Source organism: Eublepharis macularius, chromosome 2 (assembly GCF_028583425.1).
Source record: "Eublepharis macularius isolate TG4126 chromosome 2, MPM_Emac_v1.0, whole genome shotgun sequence".
Classification (NCBI taxonomy): Eukaryota; Metazoa; Chordata; class Lepidosauria; order Squamata; family Eublepharidae; genus Eublepharis; species Eublepharis macularius.
The window spans coordinates 75635239-75656559 of NC_072791.1; the positions used below are offsets into that span (position 1 = coordinate 75635239).

Sequence of the window (21321 nt, forward strand, 5' to 3'; positions counted from 1 at the left end):
AGTTCTGTTCATTCTACTGGTCATTTAGACAATTTCCCGGAAGCTTTTCCTGACTAACCGTTTATTTAAAAGTTGCATATACTGAAATGTGTGCAATGAGATAGGACAGAATATCTGGGAGACCGGCCCAATCGCTCTCTTCTAATCCCAACACTCAGTAGACGGCGAACTCCTCCGCTGGAGTTGCCTTTCTTCCTCGGCTCTTGCTTACCGCGACACCCCCGTCTTAGAAAAGAAGGAATGGGAAGAAAAACGCGGTCCCAAAGGAAAAATTATACCTCCTGTCCCCCACTGAGAAACCTCATTGACCTACCTGGAAAAAGGATTCTGCCCGCCCCCAATTCTTGCCTGGCGCCTCCAGACACTCAGTAGACAACTCTCGTCTGCACTTTGAAAGCGGACTCAAGCGCTCTTGCAGCGGCCATATTGAAGGGTAAATCAGGTGACCCGAGCGACGGGGGAATCTGGCGGTGTATTGGAGGAGGAAGAGACCGTCTTTCTCTGAGGCCACAAGTGCCGGCAGACGCCGTCAGCTGAGCGGGCGCGAGTGTCATGTGCCCGAGACCCACGTAAACATTGCCAAGGAAGGCGCTTTCCGATTCCGCCGCTGGGGGCCAGAATTCCTGCAGCCCCTCAGAGCCAAGTGGGAGAGCGTGTTGTGGTGGGGGCCGTGCTGTGGTGGGAGCGGCCGAGTCCTCCCGTGTACCCTTCTGCCGTAGGGGCTTCTGCCGCTGTCCACTTCAGTCCCTTCCCTTCAAGGAACTACTAGGAACAATAGACCCCCGCGCCTTAGCGGGGACATTCTTCTCGCAGTACAGAGGCAGATTTTCTGCTTTTCGCACCACTGCTCTGTCAGTCTAATTAGATTATTATACTTTACACACTTCCCTTAAATATCCCTCCCGCTTTCTGGCTGGTTAAAACCCTACATACTTCCACTCCTGAAGAAGAGAGCTTTGACTCTCGAAAGCTGTACCCTGGAAATCTGGTTGGTTTCTAAAGGTGCTTCTGCACACACAAAGAGACTACACACACAATAAAGGTATTTCAATGTGCTCCCTATACCAGTCGTCACGTGTGATAAGCACACATATTCCTTGTGAGGTGAACACAGTGGGAAACTTGCTAGCTGTCTGGGCTTAGGTGCGGTGGGCACACCAGCCTCATGAAGATGGCAGCCTGAGGTCACAGAAACAAGGAAGAGGCAGAACTTGAACTGCTTCCTTGGTAGCCATTCAAGGCTCCAGAGAATTAAATGGCAGCCGTTTGTGTGTGTTTGTCATATGCAGCAACATGCATGCAAGGCATATGAAGTTCCCTTTCATAGAGTCTGAAGGGAATGTGTTGTGTATGAAGTAAGCCTTCTAGATTTTTTCTTTTCTGTACTGAACAAACATAACTTTATTATCGTGTTGTTGCCTCATGTCAAAGATCTTACATATCCCTCGTAGAAAGGAACCATGTAAAACATTGGTCTACATGAACCCTTTGAAATCAGTGGAATTACAAATGTAAACATGCTAAAATATAAAAATAATTCATTTGTGCCTATTACATACATCTAAGTAATTAGGAGCCTCTTTTGTACTATGGAGGTCTCTGAACTGAGGCTCTGTTTTTTCAAATGGCATGACCTTACATAAATGGTTTCTTCTTCCCAGAATGCAAATGTTGGAATCTAACACCTATAAAAATCAAACTGGGATCTGCTAGCATCTGTTTTGTCCTCAATAAAAGGAATTACATTATTTTGTTTTATCATTGCAATACACCTATATTGTCTAATACGTGTGTGTTAAAGTGTTGGAGTACGAGCTGGGACACCCAGGTTCAGATCCCCACTTGCTATGAAACTCATTGGGTAACCTTGAGTCAGTCATTCTCTTGCAACCTAACCTACCTCACAAGGTGGCTGTGTGGATCAAATTAAAGAGAGGAGAAAACAAGATGTGCCGCCTAAGCTCTGTTGAGGATGGATGTGTGGTAAAAAGGTACTACTAATAATAATAGCCACTGAATATTGATAGTTACCAACAATTTACATCAATCTCATACCAGAATTTTCTCAGATTGGGTTTTTGTAGCTCAGTGGAGCCCCACTGAAGCCATTTTTTGGAACATATAACTTGCTCATGGGCTACACAAATAGTTATTTCCCTGCTATTCCCAATGCATTATGCTTTACATTCCTTTTCTCTTTTGGATTCCCATTTGAAAATGTTGACTGTTGTGACTCAGCTGTCTGCATGGGTGGTGCTAAACTGGTGTTTACTAGAGATAATTCTCCCCACTACATCCTTCCTTTATTCTGCGTCTTTTGTTTATGTTGCGTGCACACAAGAAAAGTGCTAATACTTCTGTATAAGGCATGAGTGTAACAGGCCAAAAAAAGATGACAGAAAATGATAGGGGCACAAATGTAAGTAGACAATCTTCTTTAACTTTATAGCAGGAAAGATTACTGTATTGGGGAGAGACTTATGACTCTCTTTTAATGTCTTATTTTAGTGCTACATCTCTTTGAATCTTGAATGATTTTTTAGGCCTGACAGGACTAAACCCAAGAAATTTCAAACATGGGGAAGCAGTATCTGGATAGGCACAATGTTATACTAAATAAGAATCCCTCAGATGTACTGAAACCATACAGAAGCATTATGAACAAAGAGATCTTTATGGCAAAACTCTACATAATTGTTTATCATTCAATCTGTAAAACACTAGAGGATTTTCTCTAGTTTATAATGTCATGGGAGAAAGAGGAGCACTGAGAGAGAGGCAGACCTGTCAAATAACTTCATGAAGTAATTAACTAGTATTTAAACTGTTGTTATGTATATATTTAAGACATTTTAGTTCACCATTCTCCAGTGCAGGACTCAAATTAAGTTACAATGATCTTTGTCCGGAGTCTGAGTCCCAGCCCCCAGACTTGCCAGGAGGGAACAGTGGGAGGCAACCGGGAGGCAGCAGCCCTGCCACCCCAGCCAGCAACCAGGTCCAGAACCTGCCTACTCCAGGGGGAAGGGGCGAAAGGCCAAAGCCTCAGAAGGCTGGAGGGAGCAGGGAGAGACCAGCTAGTTCCACCCTCCAGGGGTGGACTCCCCTGAGAGGGAGTCAGGGTGATGTATACCGCTCCTACTTCCACAGAGCAGGGTCCTGCAGCATCCCTGGCACCCCTCTGATGTCAGGGCCGGCCCAGCCGGTGCCCTGCCCAGCGGTGGCAGCGACAAGCCCTGACAAGTTGGTGGCCCGTATGGGGAAGGTTGTTCCGATGCAGGCACTGGTCGAAGGGATGTATCCCAATGCCGCAGCCCCAGCGGAGCTCAGACTGTGGCTGGAGGAACACCTGGACGGGATGTGGAGGAAGCTGGAGGCGGCCTTCCAAGCAGTTCAGGCAGAGCTAGCGCAGGCAGTGGAGCAGCGGATGCAAGCCTGCGCCCCCACAGCCTCCTCACCAGTGGTATGTGCGTTGGCTTGGGAAATTAACCCGCCAGCCGACTCAGCTGGCAAGGGGATGCAGAGTCTGTGTGCCACCGTGAGAATAGGCCGGCAGAGCCTACAGGCCCTATTGGACTCAGGGAGCGCAGTCTCAGCGATCCACGCCCAACTCGTCCCGGCTGCCACCCTGGTGCACCACTGGATCCCGGTGGCAGATGTGATGGGCCACACCCAGCCAAATCCTGTGGTCTGGGTCACGGTGGAATACCGTGACTCCTGGAGGTCACCAAGGTAGGCCACTTACCCCACCCAATGCTGCTGGGAAGAGATGCCCCGGAGTTCTCCAGGTTGCTCAGGGAGGCGGCGGAGGCATTGGCAAACCCGCAAGCCGCCATGGATCTGCAAGTGGAGGAGGCCGCCAACCCAGGCGAGGGTCCCTCTGTCAGACCAGGGGCAGAACCACGGGCTGAGGACCCAGCTGGACCTCCGGCAGACCGCCCATTCTGTGAGGCCCAAGGGGCAGATGAGGCCTTGCAGCGCTTGCGGGAGACAGCAGCTTGTGAGGAGGGGCAAGTGTGGGACGAGCAGAGGTCCCAATGGCTTCCCCACATCGAGAAGCAAGGAGGGGTGTGGGTCCACCTGGCCTGCACCCCGAATGGCCAGGGGGAGGTCTGCCAACTACTTGTACCGGCAGCCTATCGGGCAGACGTCCTCCGCATGGCCCATGAGCACACTTGGGCTGGGCACCTGGGGCACCACAAGACCCTGAGGAAGGTCCTCGAGCGATTCTTCTGGCCCTCCATGAAAGCAGACGTGAAGGCCCACTGCCGCTCGTGCCCCACCTGTCAGCGGGTGGCAGCCCGATACCCGCTGAAGGCCCCCCTCTCCCCACTGCCCGTCATGGAGACGCCCTTCCAATGCATCGCAATGGACTTTATTGGCCCGCTGCCGCTCACACCCCGGGGCCACTGCTTTGCCCTGGTGATTGTGGACTATGCTACGTGGTTCCCCAAGGTCATCACGCTGAAGACCATGCAGACCCCGGGGGTGGTACGGGCCCTGTCCAAGTTTTTCGCGATGGTGGGGCTGCCAGATGAAATTTTGACGGATCGGGGGGGCCCATTCCACGCCACAGCCATGCACCAACTCTGCTGGAATTTGGGGATCCGGTAGGTATTCACCTCGGCTTACCACCCTCAAACAGACGGTTTGGCAGAGCGGCTGAACCAGACCGTCAAGGATGCCCTGAAGATGACACGTGACAAGCCTCACCAGTGGGACCTGTACATCGACCCGCTCATGTTCGCCCTCCGGGAGACCCCGCAGGCCTCCACCGGCTTCAGCCCATTCGAGCTGCTATATGGGCACAAACCTCAGGGGATTCTCTCCCGGCTGGCAGAATGCTGGGGGCCCCGGGCCAGCAGCCCTGCTCCCCCCATACAGGAGTACGTGAGCCAGCTCCATGACCGGGTGCAACAGTCCCAAGGAGAGGCGAATCGCAGACTGACTCACGCCCAGTCGAAGCAAAAGGCTGCCTATGACCAGGGTGCGCGGATGAGGACTTTCCAGGCTGAAGAGAGGGTCCTTGTGCACCACTCAGTGTTCCCAAGAGAGGAAGGGGACCCGTGGAGGGGCCCCTACCAGATTCGGAGGGTGCTGGGCCCCACCACCTACGAAGTCCAGTGCGGGGTCGGCTGGTGCCGGCAGAAGACTCTGCATGTGAACCTCTTGAAGCAGTGGCACGAGCGCCCAGGGGAGGAGTGCGGCATGGCCGAGGACCCGTTAGAGCTTCCTGACAGTGAGCTGCCATGGACCACCAACGCCCCGGAGTTCGAGGAGCCCAAGGTGGACCCCAGCTCAACCCGGCTCAACGGGCCCAGCTACAAGACCTCTGGGCCTGGGTACCCAGGGTCTTCTCCTGCAGGCCGGGCAGCATGAGCCTGATCCAACATGCCATCCCAATGGACCCGGGGCAGACAGCACGGGCTACCTGGCGCCCCATCCCCAGGAAGCGGTGGGAGGCAGTGGAGAAGGAGAAAGACGAGATGCTCAGGCTTGGGGTAATTGAACCCTTGCGAAGCGCTTGGAGGAGCCCGATAGTCTTGGTGCCCAAGCCGGATGGGACCACCCGATTTTGCAGCGACTATTGCGAGCTGAATAAGGTGGCCCAGTTCGATGCCTATCCCATGCCCTGAGCAGACATGCTGGTAGACCACCTGGGGTCCGCCCGCTACCTGTCGGCCCTGGACTTGACAAAGGGCTACTGACAGGTGCCCGTATGGCCAGAGGATCAGGAGAAGACAGCCTTCGCCACCCCACGAGGCCTCTTCCAGTTCAAGAAGATGCCGTTTGGTCTCCATGGGACGGCTGCCACATTTCAGCGGCTGGTGGACCAAGTGCTGGGGGAGTGCCGGGCGTACGCAATGGCGTACATAGATGACATCATCATCTTCAGCCCGGACTGGCCCACCCACCTCCAACAACTGGAAGCTGTCTTAAAGGCCCTCCAACAGGCCGGACTACGGGCTAACCCAAAGAAGAGCCACCTGGGGTTCCAGGAACTCCAGTACCTGGGCTTTGTGGTCGGGGGAGGCCAGGTTCGCCCACCGCCAGACAAGGTGGCCTCGGTAGCCGATGCCTCATGGCCCTGGACCAAGAAGCAGGTCCGACGTTTCCTGGGACTGCTGGGGTATTACGGGCGGTTCATCCCCCACTTCGCCTCCTGAGCCACCCCCCTGACGGACTGCTTAAAGAAGGGGGTGCCCAACCAGGTCCGGTGGACCCCGGCACTAGAAGCAGCTTTCATGGACCTGCGGTCAGCCCTCTCTAACACCACAGCCCTGTGGAACCCGGACTTTGACCGACCCTTCACGCTGGCCACAGACGCTTCTGACACCAGTCTTGGGGCTGTCCTGACTCAGGAGACGCGTGACGGAGCGGACGTCCCCATCCTCTTCCTGAGTCGGAAGCTACAGCCTGCAGAGAAGCGCTACGCAACAGTGGAGCGGGAGGCCCTAGCGGTCAAGTGGGCGGTGGGGGCCCTGCAATACTACCTGGCCAATAATCCCTTTGTCCTGCTAATGGACCATGCGCCCCTGCAGTGGCTCCACCACATGAAGGCGCACAACCCCCGGGCCAGGGCAATTCCTCGCGAGCAAGGTCAGGGAAGCTCAGCAGCACAGAAGCCGGATGGGGAAGCTCCTCGCGAGCAAGGCCAGGGAAGCGCAGCAGCTCAAAGGCCTACTGGGGCAGCTCCTCGTGAGCAAGGCCAAGGAGACCTCAGCTGGGGATGGCTCGCATTCAACCCCACCCTGCCAGCAAGGCAAGGAAGCCTAGAAGGGATTAGTGATAGGAGGGAAACACCTGAGGGGAGGCACAGCTGGGCCAAGTCAGGAGAGGGAACAAGCCTGGAAGGAGGGCGGGGCAGAGAAAGGAAACCCTATAAAGGGTGGCTAGGAAGAGCTCTGAGGTGGTGGGTGGGTAAGGAGTGGTGGTGTGGAGTGAGAGCAGAGCAGTGTGAGAGTGGAGGCTTGGAGGAGAGTTCTGGGAGGAGGAGATGATGGAGGACACAGGGGGTGAGCAGGCCAGGTTGAGCAGGCCACCGAGTGGACTGAGAGGGAGTCAGGGTGATGTATACCGCCCCTCCTTCCACAGAGCAGGGTCCTGCAGCATCCCTGGCGCCCCTCTGATGTCAGGGCCGGCCCAGCTGGTGCCCTGCCCAGCGGTGGCAGCGACAAGCCCTGACAATCTTAAATACATTTTAAAAACTTAACAGCAAAAACAGCCTCCAGAAAACATAGACCATCACTATCAACTGAATAGCCTGCAAAAAATTATCAACTAATTGAAAAGGCCTCTTAAACTATACAGAGGTTTTGGAAGGTTAAAAAAATGTACATGTTGGTAGAGTGCAAATAAAGCAGAGAAGTTACGCTGTGCTGATTAAAGAGGCTAAAATGTTTATTTAATAAATACATACTTGAGAGTGAAGAAGAGAGATAGAGATAGAGTCCTGACTATCTGACTACATCTTGGAGAAGAGTGATAAGGCAGGAGAGAGAAGAAGCAGCATTTTGCCCTGTTTAGCCCAATAGGAGACAAGGCAAAGAAATGGCCCCCAGGAAACAGTGTTGCCCTTTGTATTGCTCTTGTGCTCCAGTACACCAGACATTGCAATTTCCTACAGTACAAAGCCATTCTACAAGCTAGGAGCCATTACAGAAAATGTCCACAACCAGGTGGTGGCCATTCTAACGCATATTCCTTCTGAAAGGCACAGCAAACAAACAATGATGGGAAGAGCAATGCAAAAGAATGAATGGGAAGAACACTTTCTTTGCAGAGCAAGAAATATCTTACAACTGTATGATAGACTGAGCTTTCACATGGCCAATGAGAACCATGAAAGATACTTTGTTATGTGATACATTTGAAACTAAACTGCAGCATGCACACTTGCAAAATCCTGAACTAGATTAGGGAAAACTTATCATCCAATTTATGTACATATGAACACTGAGAATAATTCAGGACACGTGCACAAGCAGTTAGCATTTCCATTATTCAGCAGGTGTTCCTACTGTTGAAAGGGTCTCTTAACACTATGGATTGCTGTCTTAGAATAAGGGCCTTTGACTGTATATGGTTTGTTACTGTCTGTGGATGTTTCCTGAACGGTCATTTCACTTACAGAGATGGATAATGAAATGTCATTTTGGCAGATGGTTTATGAAGAAGCAGCATTTAGAATTTTGGAAGGGGCAGAAGCACTATTTGAATGTCACAAATCAGAGGTTTTGTGACTTGCACAAACAGGGCTAATTGCTGGGCTTGCGTGCTCCCTTCCTTCTTCTCTTCAAGCAATGCACTTAGATTGAAAACAAAAATCTGAAATAAACCTTCGATATTAAACTGGAATTATTGTCTTTCCCAGTAGCTGAGATTCCTTACCACAATTTAGTCCTGGTTAAGAATCCTGGTTACTGAAAAAGAAACGAATTGCTCTTATTTAGATATCACAATAAACTGAAGTTATTTGAGTCTTCTTTCTTCAATCGCTTTTGAAAATATAAATACTAGATAAAACTCTATGAAATATATTAGTCACAAGGTCCATACCGTGGGAGGGGCCTAGGCTGACCTGGAATATCCTCCCCATGGGAGGACAATCTCAGAGGGCATAAGTGACCATAGCAAGACAGAAGTGATGGGAAAGGAACCATTTATACAGTGGAGCTCCACCTGTGCTGCATAGAATCCAAGTCATGCATAAGATTGATTGATAGATTAACTTTATTTATACACCACCTTTCTAGCTGAAACTCATGGTGAATTACAAAATTTAAAACAATGCAACAGTGTAAGACATATAATAAACAGCATCAGAAGTTACAAAGTTAGAAAATAATACAATAAAACATGACATACAAGAAATACAAAAACTGGATCACAGAAATTAGAAATCGACAAGTGGGAGACTTCTCATTTTCCCCTCCCACACTATTTTCTCTTTCATATCCCTAAAAGCTCCCATAGCCTCTCCCTCTTTCCTGCCTCCTTCTCTCCTTCCCACCCCCCCAGCCAATCTACATCATCAGTTTTTCCATTTTAATTGCATTTTGCACCAGGAAACTCTGTGCAGTAAAACACTAAAGATGGATGAACTGTGGTCATAAAAACTGTTATTTTATTAGAACCAGAGCTCTCAACCATTGGCAATTTAACAGTCCTCTGGAGGAAAGTGTGATCAGAAATGGGGTAACATATCATACTAAAGTGCAATGGTTAAGCCATGCAGCTGTACTGAAACACTTCTATGAACTACGAAGTATAATACAGGTAATGGTAAGGGTAGTCTCCTGTGCAAGCACCAAGTCATTACTGACCCATGGAGGGGACGTCGCATCACAACGTTTTCTTGGCAGACTTTTTGTTATGGGGTTTGCCATTGCCTTCCCCGAGTCATTGCTGACCCATGCAGGGGACCTCACATCACAATGTTTTCTTGGCAAACTTTTTGTTATGGGGTGGTTTGCCATTGCCTTCCCCAGACATCTACACTTTAACCCCAGGAAACTGGGTACTCTTCCGCCAGAATCAATCTCAGGTCGTCGTGAGCAGAGCTTGGGCTGCAGTACTGCAGCTTACCTCTCTGCAGGGCAGATATTTATGGATAAAAAAGGGAAGGCTGTCCCTGAATTACAAGAAAACAAATGGCTTCAAGGTCTTGCTTTTATGGTGGATATAGCAAAACACCTGAATTGTCTTAACACAAAGATGCAAAGTTGAAACAAAATTGTGAAAAAGTTTTATGACATCATTTGAGCTTTTGAGATGAAGTTTCAGTTTTGGGAAAACCAACTTCAATAAACTAATTTGGCGCACTTTCCCACCATAAAATCTCTGCCTAGTGATCATATATCCACAGAAAAGTACAGGAGAAAAATTTCTGAACTCAAGACATGAATTCCAAGAAAGATTTTCTGCCCTCAGAAACCAGCACAGATATTTTGGAATTTTCCATAATCCATTTTCTGTGGATGTCCATGAGGTTCCAGAGGAGCTTCATATGGAAATAATTGATCTAAAGTGTGATGCTGTGCTCAAGAAAAAGCTTTCTGAAGTTGGAATTAGCAAATTTTACCAATTTTTGGGTCTGAATTGCCCCTTGAGGCTTTTGCTTCTAAAATTCTGTCTATGTTTGGAACAATGTACATCTGTGAACAGTTCTTTTCTGTAATGAATGTCAATAAATCAAAAGTACATTCTCAGCTTACAGAGACCCACCTGAACAGCATACTCAAAACTGCCACAGCACAGACTTTAACTCCAGATTTCAAAGCAGTAGTTCAGAGCAAGAGGGGTCAGTTCTCAAAGACTGTTAAATAAAGGAAATACTGTCAGAGTGTTAATGTTTAAAGCATGTTTGTATTTTGAGTACAAAATATCATCAATTGGGTTTGCCTTGTCCTTTATAAAGTTTATATTGCTGGTACCTGGCATTAAATCTGATGGTACACATGGCGCTGGCCCAGCCCGACAAAGTGACATTTATGTCAGATTTGGCTCTCGTAACTAACGAGTTTGACACTACTGCTTCAACTACTACCAAACACTCGCTTTCTTGAGGTGGCTGCTGTTGAACAGTATCAAGCCGCCAAGCCTGAGTGAGTCATGCATGGGGTTGGTAACCTCTAGGTGGGACCTGGAGATCTGCTGGTATTACAACCAATCTCCAGACTACAGAGATCAAGTCCCCTGGGGAAAGTTGCTGCCTGTATAGCATTATACCTAACTAAGGACCCTCCCCTCTCCAAGCCCTGCTCACTCCAGGCTCCACCCCCAAATCTCCAGGAATTATCCAACCTGGAGTTGGCAAGCTGACTGGTAGCAAGTCAGAGTGGCTGTTGCTGGACCTGACCCCTCCTTCAAAGGCTGAAATCCCCTTTTCTGACAGAAACCAAGGCTTGAATACTGCTGTGGTTGCCTAGCAATGGCCACTAAGGGCATCTGCTTCATAAAAGTTATAGGTGCTGTTTTTATCATTTGTTGTTGTTTTTTAAAAAAAGAAGCCTTTTAAAAAAAGATTTAAATTTTTTCTGCAAATCTGGGACTTCCCTTAGGTTTGTAGAAAGATCTGTCTTGTCTGTCCATGGCCCCAATTTCCAAACATAAGCATCCCCTAGTGAGAGTGGGGATACCCTGTTCCCAGCCTCCACCTGGTAGAGGAAGGGGGGTCTAAAATGGGCTGGAAACTCTGGAGCATGTGGTGTGCTCTGGAATGCTCCCACATTGCACTGGAAATGATGTTATGCGGGAATGTACTGGATCATGTGTGTCAGAGCACACACACACACCCCTGAAAGATCCCCCATTCCCTCTTTCAGCCCCAAGGGACCTGGCAATCCTAAACATAGCAGCCACATATGGGACCATATTGAGAATTAGATACATTGAAGCAGTAAGTGTACATAGTAAACAGTGCCATAAAGGACCAGAAGGCACATCTATTTTTTTCTCTTGCCAAATATTGTGACCTTAAAAATGTGAATGCTTGAATTGTGTTCAAAGCTTAGGAGAAAACTCTAGATAACAAAACTGAGCAAAATGGACATTGGGCTAATATGGTCTAAGGCAGTTTCATATATACATATGCATATATACTGTTTAATGCAAGCTAATAATAAAGATCAATACAATTTGTAGATTTGTATCTTATTGTACCACTGTCACTATTACAAATTATATTATTCCATTAGATGGAGAAATATATTGGTGAAATTAAAGGAGGACTGAGACCAACCATGAAAATCACTATCATGGGAGTAATATGCCCAAACCCCAAAAGGTAAGCATGTGAGCTGGTATTTTAGTAACAGCTTCATATATCTGAGATTGTCTATGATACAAGCGGTCTCTTGAGCAACAGCATTATTTGGGGGTGGATCCACACAAGCCATTACTCTGGAATTGTGGCCATTCATTCATTCATTCATTCATTCATTCATTCATTCATTTTTTGGAAGGAGAATCCAGTTAAAGATCCAGATAGTATCAATTTCAGTCCATTGCCTTCCTGTGTTTTCTGTTTTTTCCTGTATTTTTCCAAATCTGCTATATAGTGATATTTTTCACTTAAAATACAATTGCAGTACCAGCTGTCCACAACTGAGGTCTATGTTGCTATTGTCCCTGTAAACTCTGGTGATTTGGATCCATTTCAATCAGGAATCAAGCTGAGCTATGGGATGGAGACTGCTCTGGTGGCATTAGCTGATGATCTCTGCCTGAACATAGACAAATGCCATGCTTCTTTGTTGCTCCTCCTGGATCAGTCTGCAGCCTTTGATACAGTATACCATGTCATCTTGTTAAGGTGCCTGGAGGCAGAAGTGGGTATCAAAGTGTTGGAATAGGCGACTCAGCTTGCCTTTGGACAATGGGGGGGGAGGGCGCTGCATGTCTCTTTGAATGTAATGTATAAGTCTAGCAATCTGCCACTCTCTTGTCTAAGGTGGGAACGCCTACTGACTCCGCCTCTCTTGCCTCTATGCCTCTTGGGAAATCTCTCTCTCCACATGGTCTTCCAAAGAGGAAGGATATAAATCCCCCATGCTCCTCTATGGAGCTTTTTTTTTTGTCCGCAAACCCTCATCTATAGCCTCGCTGCCTACTTTTTCAGGCCGTGGCATTAGAATAGGAAATGTAACTCTTTACATTAGGATCTTTCCCTTCTTATTACCGGAAGATATTGCTATGTTACTCTGCTAAGTTACTAAACTAAACCTAACTAAATATATATTCCCAATACAAAGAATGTGCTGTAGACTGGGTTAAATTAAGTCTCATAGAACAGACTCAAGGGTAGCTATTGGGGACTAGCTATCTGCAGAATGGGAATTAGGGGTTATAATGGATCCAGTGCTACTTCTAGAAAAGCAAATTAAGGTAGCTGCCAAAAATACTTTCCACAAACTCAGTCTAGCCTGGAAGCTGGCTCCCTACCTCGACACAGCTGATCTGGCCACCTGAATCCATTCCATAGTAACATTGAGACTTGGCTATTATAATGCAATGTACATAGGTCTCTCCAGGGCTTTTTTTCTGGGAAAAGAGGTGGTGGAACTCAGTGGGTTGCCCTCGGAGAAAATGGTCACATGGCTGGTGGCCCTGCCCCCTGATCTCCAGACAGATGGGAGTTTAGATTGCCCTCCACGCCACTGAGCGGTGCGGAGGGCAATCGAAACTCCTCTCTGTCTGGAGATCAGGGGGCAGGGCCATCAGCCATGTGACCATTTTCAAGAGGTTCCGGAACTCTGTTCTACCGCATTCCAGCTGAAAAAAAGCCCTGGGTCTCTCCTCTAAGTTAACTCAGAGCCAAGCTACAAGTGACATTTTTCATGTGAAGGACACTTGATCGTTTTCGCAAGTTTTTCTGGGAACTGAAGCCCCTCTCCCCCGCCCCTTTTCCGTCTGTTCCTTCCCCTCTCTGTTAGAATCGCTGCCTGAAGAGACAGAGAAAGCCAGCGGCAGCAGCAGCTTTTGCAAATTGTCTAGCTCCCGGGGAGCTGCTCTGGAGAAAGCTGGGAGTGAGTAAAAGCTGGATCCAGATGATTTTAAACAGACCCTCATGAATTCATATGGTTTTTATATTGAAACAAAACAAAAAGACTGTCATATTATAGACCATGTCCTAGTATACAGACAGCAACAAAACAATCATGCATCCACTAATCCGTGGCGCTGCCACATCACAAAAACATGCTAAAAAAGCACGGATCCGCATGGATCCTCTTGATTTTTAAGTGGGGCCACCCAAAATCCACCACACAATCACAGACCATGTCTGTTGCCACAAATGGGACCAAAAAATTCAGCCATCCACTACTTCGTGGAACCACCACGGCGCAAAAATATGGTTCAAAAGCACACATCCGCATGGATCCTCTAGGTTTTTACATGGGACCACCCAAAATCCACCATACAATCCCAGATCATGTCCATTGCCACAAAAGGGGCAAAAAAAATCAGTTATCCACCGCTTCGTGGCATTCCCATGGTGCAAAAACATGGTCTAAAAGCACGGATCCTCATGATTTTTATGTAGGGCCACCCAAAATCAATCATACAATACCAGATCATGTCCATATCCACAAAAAGGACCAAAAAATTCAGCCACTCACCGCTTTGTGCCACAGCCATGGTGCAAAAACATGGTTCAAAAGCACGGATCCTCATGGATCCTCTTGATTTTTACATGGGGCCACCCAAAATCCACCATACAAAACCAGATCATGTCCGTATCCACAAATGGGACCAAAAAAATCATTCATCCACCACTTTGTGGCAGCGCCACGGTGCAAAAACATGGTTCAAAAGCACGGATCCTCATGGAACCTCTTGATTTTTACATGGGGCCACCCAAAATCCACCATACAAAACCAGATCATGTCCAATGCCACAAACAGGACCAAAAGATCTAAAATATGACAGCCTTTTTGTTTTGTTTCAATGTAAAAATCATATGAATTCATGAGGATCCGTGTCTCAGATTCATGTTTTTTCACCATGGCAGCGCCAAATATTTTGGGATCTGTGTTTTTTATATTTCAGTCTGTGGACCTGGCTGTGATATGTGATTTGATGTTTCATTTGTGTTTTTCCTATTTAAAAAAACCATAGGATCCGCGAGGATCCGTGTGGATCCTGGTTTTGCTTTCTTACCCTCTGGAGCAGCTCACCGGGAGCAAGACGATTTTCAAAAACTGCTGCTGCCGCTGGCTTTCTCTGTCTCTTCAGGCAGCGATTCTAACAGAGAGGGGAAGGAACAGAAGGAAAAGGGGCTGGGGAGAGGGACTTCAGTTCCCAGAAAGACTTGCGAAAATGATCAACTGTCCTTCACGTGAAAAATGTCACTTGTAGCTTGGCTCTCAGAGACTCCAGTTCATACAGAATGCTGTAGCACAGCTATTAGTGGGAGCTAGGAATACCACGAATATTACTCCCATTCTACAGTCACACCATGAGCTACCTATCAGTTACAAAGCCCAAATCAAGGTATTGGCTATCACCTACAAAGCTTTTCACGTCCCTGGTCCATCATATCTCCCTATATTCCTACCACAGCAGCTTTGCTGATCTGAACAGGGCCTTCTTCAGGTGCCACCTTGCACATGGGCAAAATCAACAGCTGCCTGTACATGGGTGTTCTCTGTGGTGGCCCCTATTTTATGGAATGGTCTACCTGAGAAAGTTAGGAAATCTCCCATTCTTCTGGCCTTCTGCATATTATATAAAACTGAATTATTCAATATGGGTTTTTACTTAGATAGGAGGGCTATACTAATAAGGAAGTGGTCTCAAGAGATCCATAAGTAAAGGGATAGGGAACCCATAAGTAAAGGAATAAGGAGGGGCCACAGACTTACTAGTATTGCTGTAAACATTGAGGCACCATAGACTTCACTACTATTGCTCTAAGTATGATCTTACTGGGTAGTTCCTATTAATATGTTGGTTATGGAATTGCTTATGCTCTGTTTCAACATTTCTTCAGCTCTATACTGGATTTCTGCTTTTTTAAAAAAAATTGCAAATTTGTCTGTATATACCCATTACATGTTTATTGAAATGTCTTTGCTATTGACTGTGCTGACTCACGCAGTGTAATTTGCCTTCAGACTCAGAGAGACAGGCGGACTATAAAGGACACTAAACAGACAAACAAACAAATATGGTCTTTGTTATTTTAAAGCAGTTTTCACTTCATTTCTTCTTTTCCAAGGGATGCCTGGACATTCCTGAAATAATCCCTATCAGTTTGAAGTTTAATTACTGGAGGCCTTTAATTACTGGTTTTTATTTACTCTTAACAATGAGAGCTATGTGGAGAATAACCTCTGTGTAGAAGCAACCATCGAGTTCTTTGATACCACATTGTTAAAAGGCAGGCTGTATTTGGTGAATGTTTCAGGCCAGATCTGGCAGGGCTGTAGCAGGATCTAGTCAGAGAAGTTTCACTACTTCTGCTCACTTGCTGCCTTTCATGTTGGCCATACTAATCATTAAAATAAATACTCAGGCACGTGGTAACGATTAAGGAGTTCTAGGGTATGGTGGTCCCCAGCCCTAAGGAAGCCCGCCTCGCTTCAACCAGGGCCAGGGCCTTTTCAGTCCTGGCCCCAGCCTGGTGGAACGCTCTGTCAATGGGGACCCGGGCCCAGCGGGACATATTATCGTTCTGCCGGGCCTGTAAGACAGAGCTGTTCTGCCAGGCGTTCGGTGGTTGAAGGGGGCAGTGCCATGTCGGCCTCCCACCTTCAGGGTGGGGTGGGGTTCTCCCCACCATTGCACTTGGTTAATTTATTTCATTATTGTTTTGTATATTGATTTTAGTATTGTTGTTTTCTTGTTTTTATTGATTTTAAACTGTTCACCACCCAGAGCCCCTGGGGATGGGTGGTATATAAATTGAAATATAAATAAATAAATAAATAAATAAATAAATAAATAAATAAATAAATAAATAAATAAATAAATAAATAAATAAATATGAAGCAAGTCTTGGTTCTGGTCAGTGCCTGGATGGGAAACTTTCTGAGAAAAGTACCTTTGCCTTGAGTTCTGTCACGCTAATGGAAATATGGACTATAAATGAACAATAATAACTTCCCTTATTATTCCTAACATTGTTCTGTTAGATTGTTAATATTTTTTGTTCTTTATCACATTTTAATTCTTTGCAGTTTTTCAGTGACTTTGCTGTGTGACCCTATGGATTCAAGCATGGATGTTGGGTTATTACTTGTAGTCAACTTTACCGATAAATCCATCGTCCGGAATTCGCGGATTGCTGGGAAATGGGGGAAAGAGGAAAAGACGATCCCCTACTTTCCATTTACAGCAGGTGACTCATTTAAGGTAATCTCATTAGATGGCATGGATTATGGATACATAAGGCTGTCTTATACAAAGTCAGACCATTGGCGTATCTAGCACAGTGGCTGTCAAGCAGAGTTCCTTCCCAGTTGTACTACCTGTAAGATCCTTTAACTAGAACTGAATAGGGCTGTATGCATGTAAAGCACATCCTCCACATGTCATCAATTAGTATTTATAGAAACGAAAGCAAGATCTGCCTGAATTGTACACAGATTGTGCTGTTGCCATCCACGGTCACTTTTGCATGTTACTTTCTTTCAGATGGAGCTCTTGTGTGAACATCAGCAGATTCGGATCCTGCTTGATGGGCGTCAGCTCTGTGATTTCAGTCACCGTCTAGTACCTATGCAAACGGTGACAAATTTGCAAATCTCAGGAGATCTCAAGCTTACCAAGGTGGCTTAAAAAAAAGAATAAAGAACCCTCATGGTAAACATGTCTTCCCTGTGGTTACAAACTGCTTTAGTTCCTTTATGTGTTTCATGAGAGCCGACATGATTAAGCAATCTGTGATGTGTCTCTTCCCCTTTAGTTTTTTTTTTTTAACATTTCAGGTTGATTAAATTGACATATATATTTTTAACTGCAGAAATTTTATAACCAGTGACTGGCAGATCTTGGAGCCCTTAGATGCCATGCAAGTCAGGGCTGCTTCCAGGTTTTGGGAGGCCCTAGGCATAGGGTGCTCAGGGTTCCTCCCCATGCCCACTACTAGGCTCCCCTTCTTGCCCTTCCACCTATGTTCTCCCACTTGCCTGTGTATTCTTCCTTGGCCCACTCACAAGCTCTCCCACCATCGGCAGTCACTACTGCCCACAGTGCCTGCATGACTTTTTCGAATGGAGCTGGGTGGTGGGTGCAGCTAGGAGTGCCACTGCCATGGCCACCAGGAACGCTGGTGCTTTCTGCACCACCCACATGCCCTTCTCCAGCAGCGCTGGGCTCCACATGCAGCTGGAATCAGAGCTGACAAAGCACTCACAAGCATCAGATGAGATTTGTAAGTAGGGAGTCAGCAGCGGTGGCTCTCACAAGAAGCCATGGGCCCTGGCAGCTGCCCTAACTCACCATGTGCTAATGTCAGACCTGCTCCAGATTGTAACCAAGCCCTTTTGGGAATGCACAAGGGATTACAGATAATGGGCATATATATATATCACTTACAGTGGTCAAAACAATGGATTTGAGTGACCAGTCAAACAACCCATTCAAAGTGGCAATGAGCCAGGTGGTATTAAAAAAAAATCTCTCATGACAGGAAGAGAAAGAGCCATAGTTACTCACCAGAGTCGAAGACAGGGCTTTAGGGAGCATGCTAGGGAGCCAGGGACAGCAAACACAAGCCAAGCACCAGGTGGTATATCATGTGAGGAAAAAGCCAGAGACTTTTCTTCCTGCAGAAGCTCTTCCTTGCTTTCCCTCTCGCTTGTCAGCCACCTCCAACTCTAGGCAGTGTCCTGTGCTCCCAGGGCTTTGCCTCTCTAGGCAAACTATGACTTTGGCAAAATCCCACCCCAATCCAATATGGAGAGAAAATTAGAAGTCTAAAAGATAATAAATGATGATATTTTTTTAAATAGAGGGAAAACACACTTCAGTCTAATTTAGCACTCCTCAAAGCCTAGCAACAAGTAACCTCCTGCGTTTGCAGATAGATGGACCAGTCCTAAATGTTCCTCACCTGTGCTTCCAGTGCAGTGACTTCACAGCTGTAAAAGATCAACTTGTTGCAAAAAAAAAAAAAGATGAGCAGAGACATCTGTACCACAAGCACTTGTGCAAAGCTTTGGATGGCAACTGATGGGAAGGGCAGGCCCGGCAGGGAGGAGAGAGAGAAGGTAACTTTAACAGGGAAGGCGGGCTCTGCACCACAAGCATACATAGGTAGGACTGGCTGCTGGAGAGGTTTGACTGGGTTGTGCTAGATTTTGGGTGGCTGGTCTCTACACCCTGTTTCCAGCCGTCCAAGGCAACTGGTTGGCTGCTGTGTGAAACAGGATGGCCCAGTGATTTGATTAAGCAGAGCTCTTGTGTCTTAAATATAGGATCCACAGTAAAGGTTTTACTTATTTCTGGTTTGGAATAGTTACATGAATGATTTTGGACCTGGAAACATCTAGATTTGTATTAGGCACCACACAATGTAAACATGCACACAGTGATTTGTATCCTATCCTGGTTTCTGATGACAGAAGAGCTCTTCTAACATTGGAAGAAGGGGGCAATTTGCTATTGATTCTGACTCCCAGTGAAGAACCTCACTTTGCCCTCAGGCTGTTTGAAAGCCCTCTGACCCTTCAGGAACAAATCTGGGGTGGTGACAAAGTTTCAGTGAGGTGCTATGGAATGGGAAAGCAAAAAAGGCCCGCTCTCCAAACTCTGCTCCAGCAGTTGATCTCATTGGCTACAAGCCAACATTTCTTTAGTAAATCCATTGCTATTCTTTTATTCAAACAAAGAGTATTCCTTGTTGAAAAGTACAGTTTGATCACCTCTCAACAAGTACAATGAATACTTGCTGTTCCCATACTTGTTGCATAGGAATCACTGGTCAGATAGAAGGTTCTTTTTAAATAAATAGAGGAACTTGGTATGTGCAAGTTTTCATGGTCTTTGTCCTCTGGCCACCAACACCATCACTAGGATTTGTAGTTAGCATAACTTTGTGGTCAACATAGCAGAAGTTCCCAAGCTAGTATATTATCTGTTCCAAACCAACGAGGGACATTAGAAACTGGGAGTCCTGTTTTACCATCTTGCTTCAATAAACCATGTACACTAGTTGTATGTACTATTTTGCAATTGAAATTTGCTTTTTTTGTCAAGCCAAGACTGCCCATTTTCCAGCCCTCTTTTGCATACGGCATTAAACAAATGCTGGTACTATCTGAACATTGTACAGATCCTTTGTCCCACTACTCGGTATATTTTAAATACAGCATATACAAAGAATGCATTCAGGAAATCTCCCCTCAAGTTCCCACTAACTGGACATGTATTTTTGCTGGACTAGATCCTGGCACATTGTTCTGGGCTGGATTCACAAGGAAGCTTTTACTGACAAAAGACTGCATCGACAGAAGTGCATCCTGGGTTGGTAGAAGCCCTTGTAGATCCAGCCAAGCACCAGATCAACAAAAGGGTTGGATTCAAACCACTGAAACTGTTGTCTTGGTGACACAAAGTACATTAGAGGGTATCCAGTAGAAATAGCTACACAGTTGCAGCCGTGCCTCTTTGTACCGCAGTTTCCCTTTTTCTCCATCTGAGATCCTCTTCTCTAGGCAGACTTAAAATGGGTTAATGGTAATTTCCCTTTTAGCAAACCCCCCTAGAAATTGCAGTTCAGCGAGGGAGACTAGGATAATCAGAACTTCTCAGAATGAAATTATGACACTCAAGAAGGGGTGAGACCAATATTCAATTTTATTATAAATCTGCTCTTAACCTCTTATTTTCTTGTAGAGAAGTGTACACTTCTCTAAAGGATAGCTGTGATACCCAATACTGTCTCATAAAACATTTCTGATTTGGATGGTTTATGATGAAATGTGTGAAGAGGCAGAGTAATAATCTGTGAAACAAGAGGCAGGTCCCCTGCAAGAATCATGGGGAGAACTCTCCCCAGGTCACCTGATCCCTGCCTTGCCACTTGAAGGATGGTGATGATAGCATTCCCCCCCCCCTCCCACATCCTCACCATGCAGAGTTTTGCCACCGCAATGGCTGTAATTGTCTCCTCTAGCCCAACTCCATGTTTAAGCATCCACATGTATTTGGGCCACTTCCAAATAAGATATATGATGATGATTATGATTTTTACAAAGTTGACCCCAAATCATATAATCTGTTATAGTCATCTTTTTTCACTGACCAACAGTGCACTCAGCCAGAGCTTTACAGGTTTGTGTCAATGGACTTAGAAGGGTGTAAGTACTTAGGACTGCAGTGAAAGACTTAAGATTTTACAACTGGAGAAAAATAATTAAAAATATAAAAAATACAAAAAAAATCATTCCTAAATAATTTTTTTAAAAGGGTTTATTACAATTCACCCAAGTTTATCCTGGTGTTTTTGTGTTCTAACTTTTCATCATTAAACATTAGTGCATAGCAACACTTTGAGAGCTTCTTAAAGGTGTTGCAGGATTGCTATAACAGACGTTCTGCTAAGCATGCAAAAATAGTTACCCCAACCAATATCATGGCTGGTTAGAGCTAACTTTTTAAAATAAACTCACAATTTTATTTATTTTATTGTTATTTTAAAAATGTATATGCTGCCTTTTTGATTAATGAGGATCACCAAGGTGGCTAACAGTAAAAAAAACCCCATAAAATATAAAAAAACAATTGAACCCAAACGTAAAATACATATTAAAGCACATAAAATAGTAATTAAAACAGAGCAGGAAGGAGGGATCATTAAGGAAATGGCAG

The 21321-nt window shown here is 46.1% G+C and overlaps 2 protein-coding genes across 2 annotated transcripts in view; one reads left to right on the forward strand and one right to left on the reverse strand.

Moving 5' to 3' along the window:
- The window catches only part of ZFYVE26 (zinc finger FYVE-type containing 26), a 61776-nt gene extending 61359 nt beyond the window's left edge, over nucleotides 1–417 (reverse strand). The window contains exon 1 of the mRNA XM_054969953.1: nucleotides 314–417. The gene's annotated coding sequence lies outside the window, so the exon portion shown is untranslated. The remainder of the gene's footprint in view (nucleotides 1–313) is intronic.
- A 1894-nt stretch (nucleotides 418–2311) lies between these two features.
- Nucleotides 2312–17308, forward strand: LOC129325075 (galectin-related protein A-like). The gene is made up of 4 exons (XM_054972587.1): nucleotides 2312–2419; nucleotides 11700–11788; nucleotides 16686–16860; nucleotides 17143–17308. The coding sequence occupies exons 1-4, from the start codon at nucleotides 2369–2371 to the stop codon at nucleotides 17284–17286; spliced, it is 459 nt and encodes a 152-aa protein (XP_054828562.1). The 5' UTR covers nucleotides 2312–2368; the 3' UTR covers nucleotides 17287–17308.
- Nucleotides 17309–21321: the final 4013 nt, after the last annotated feature.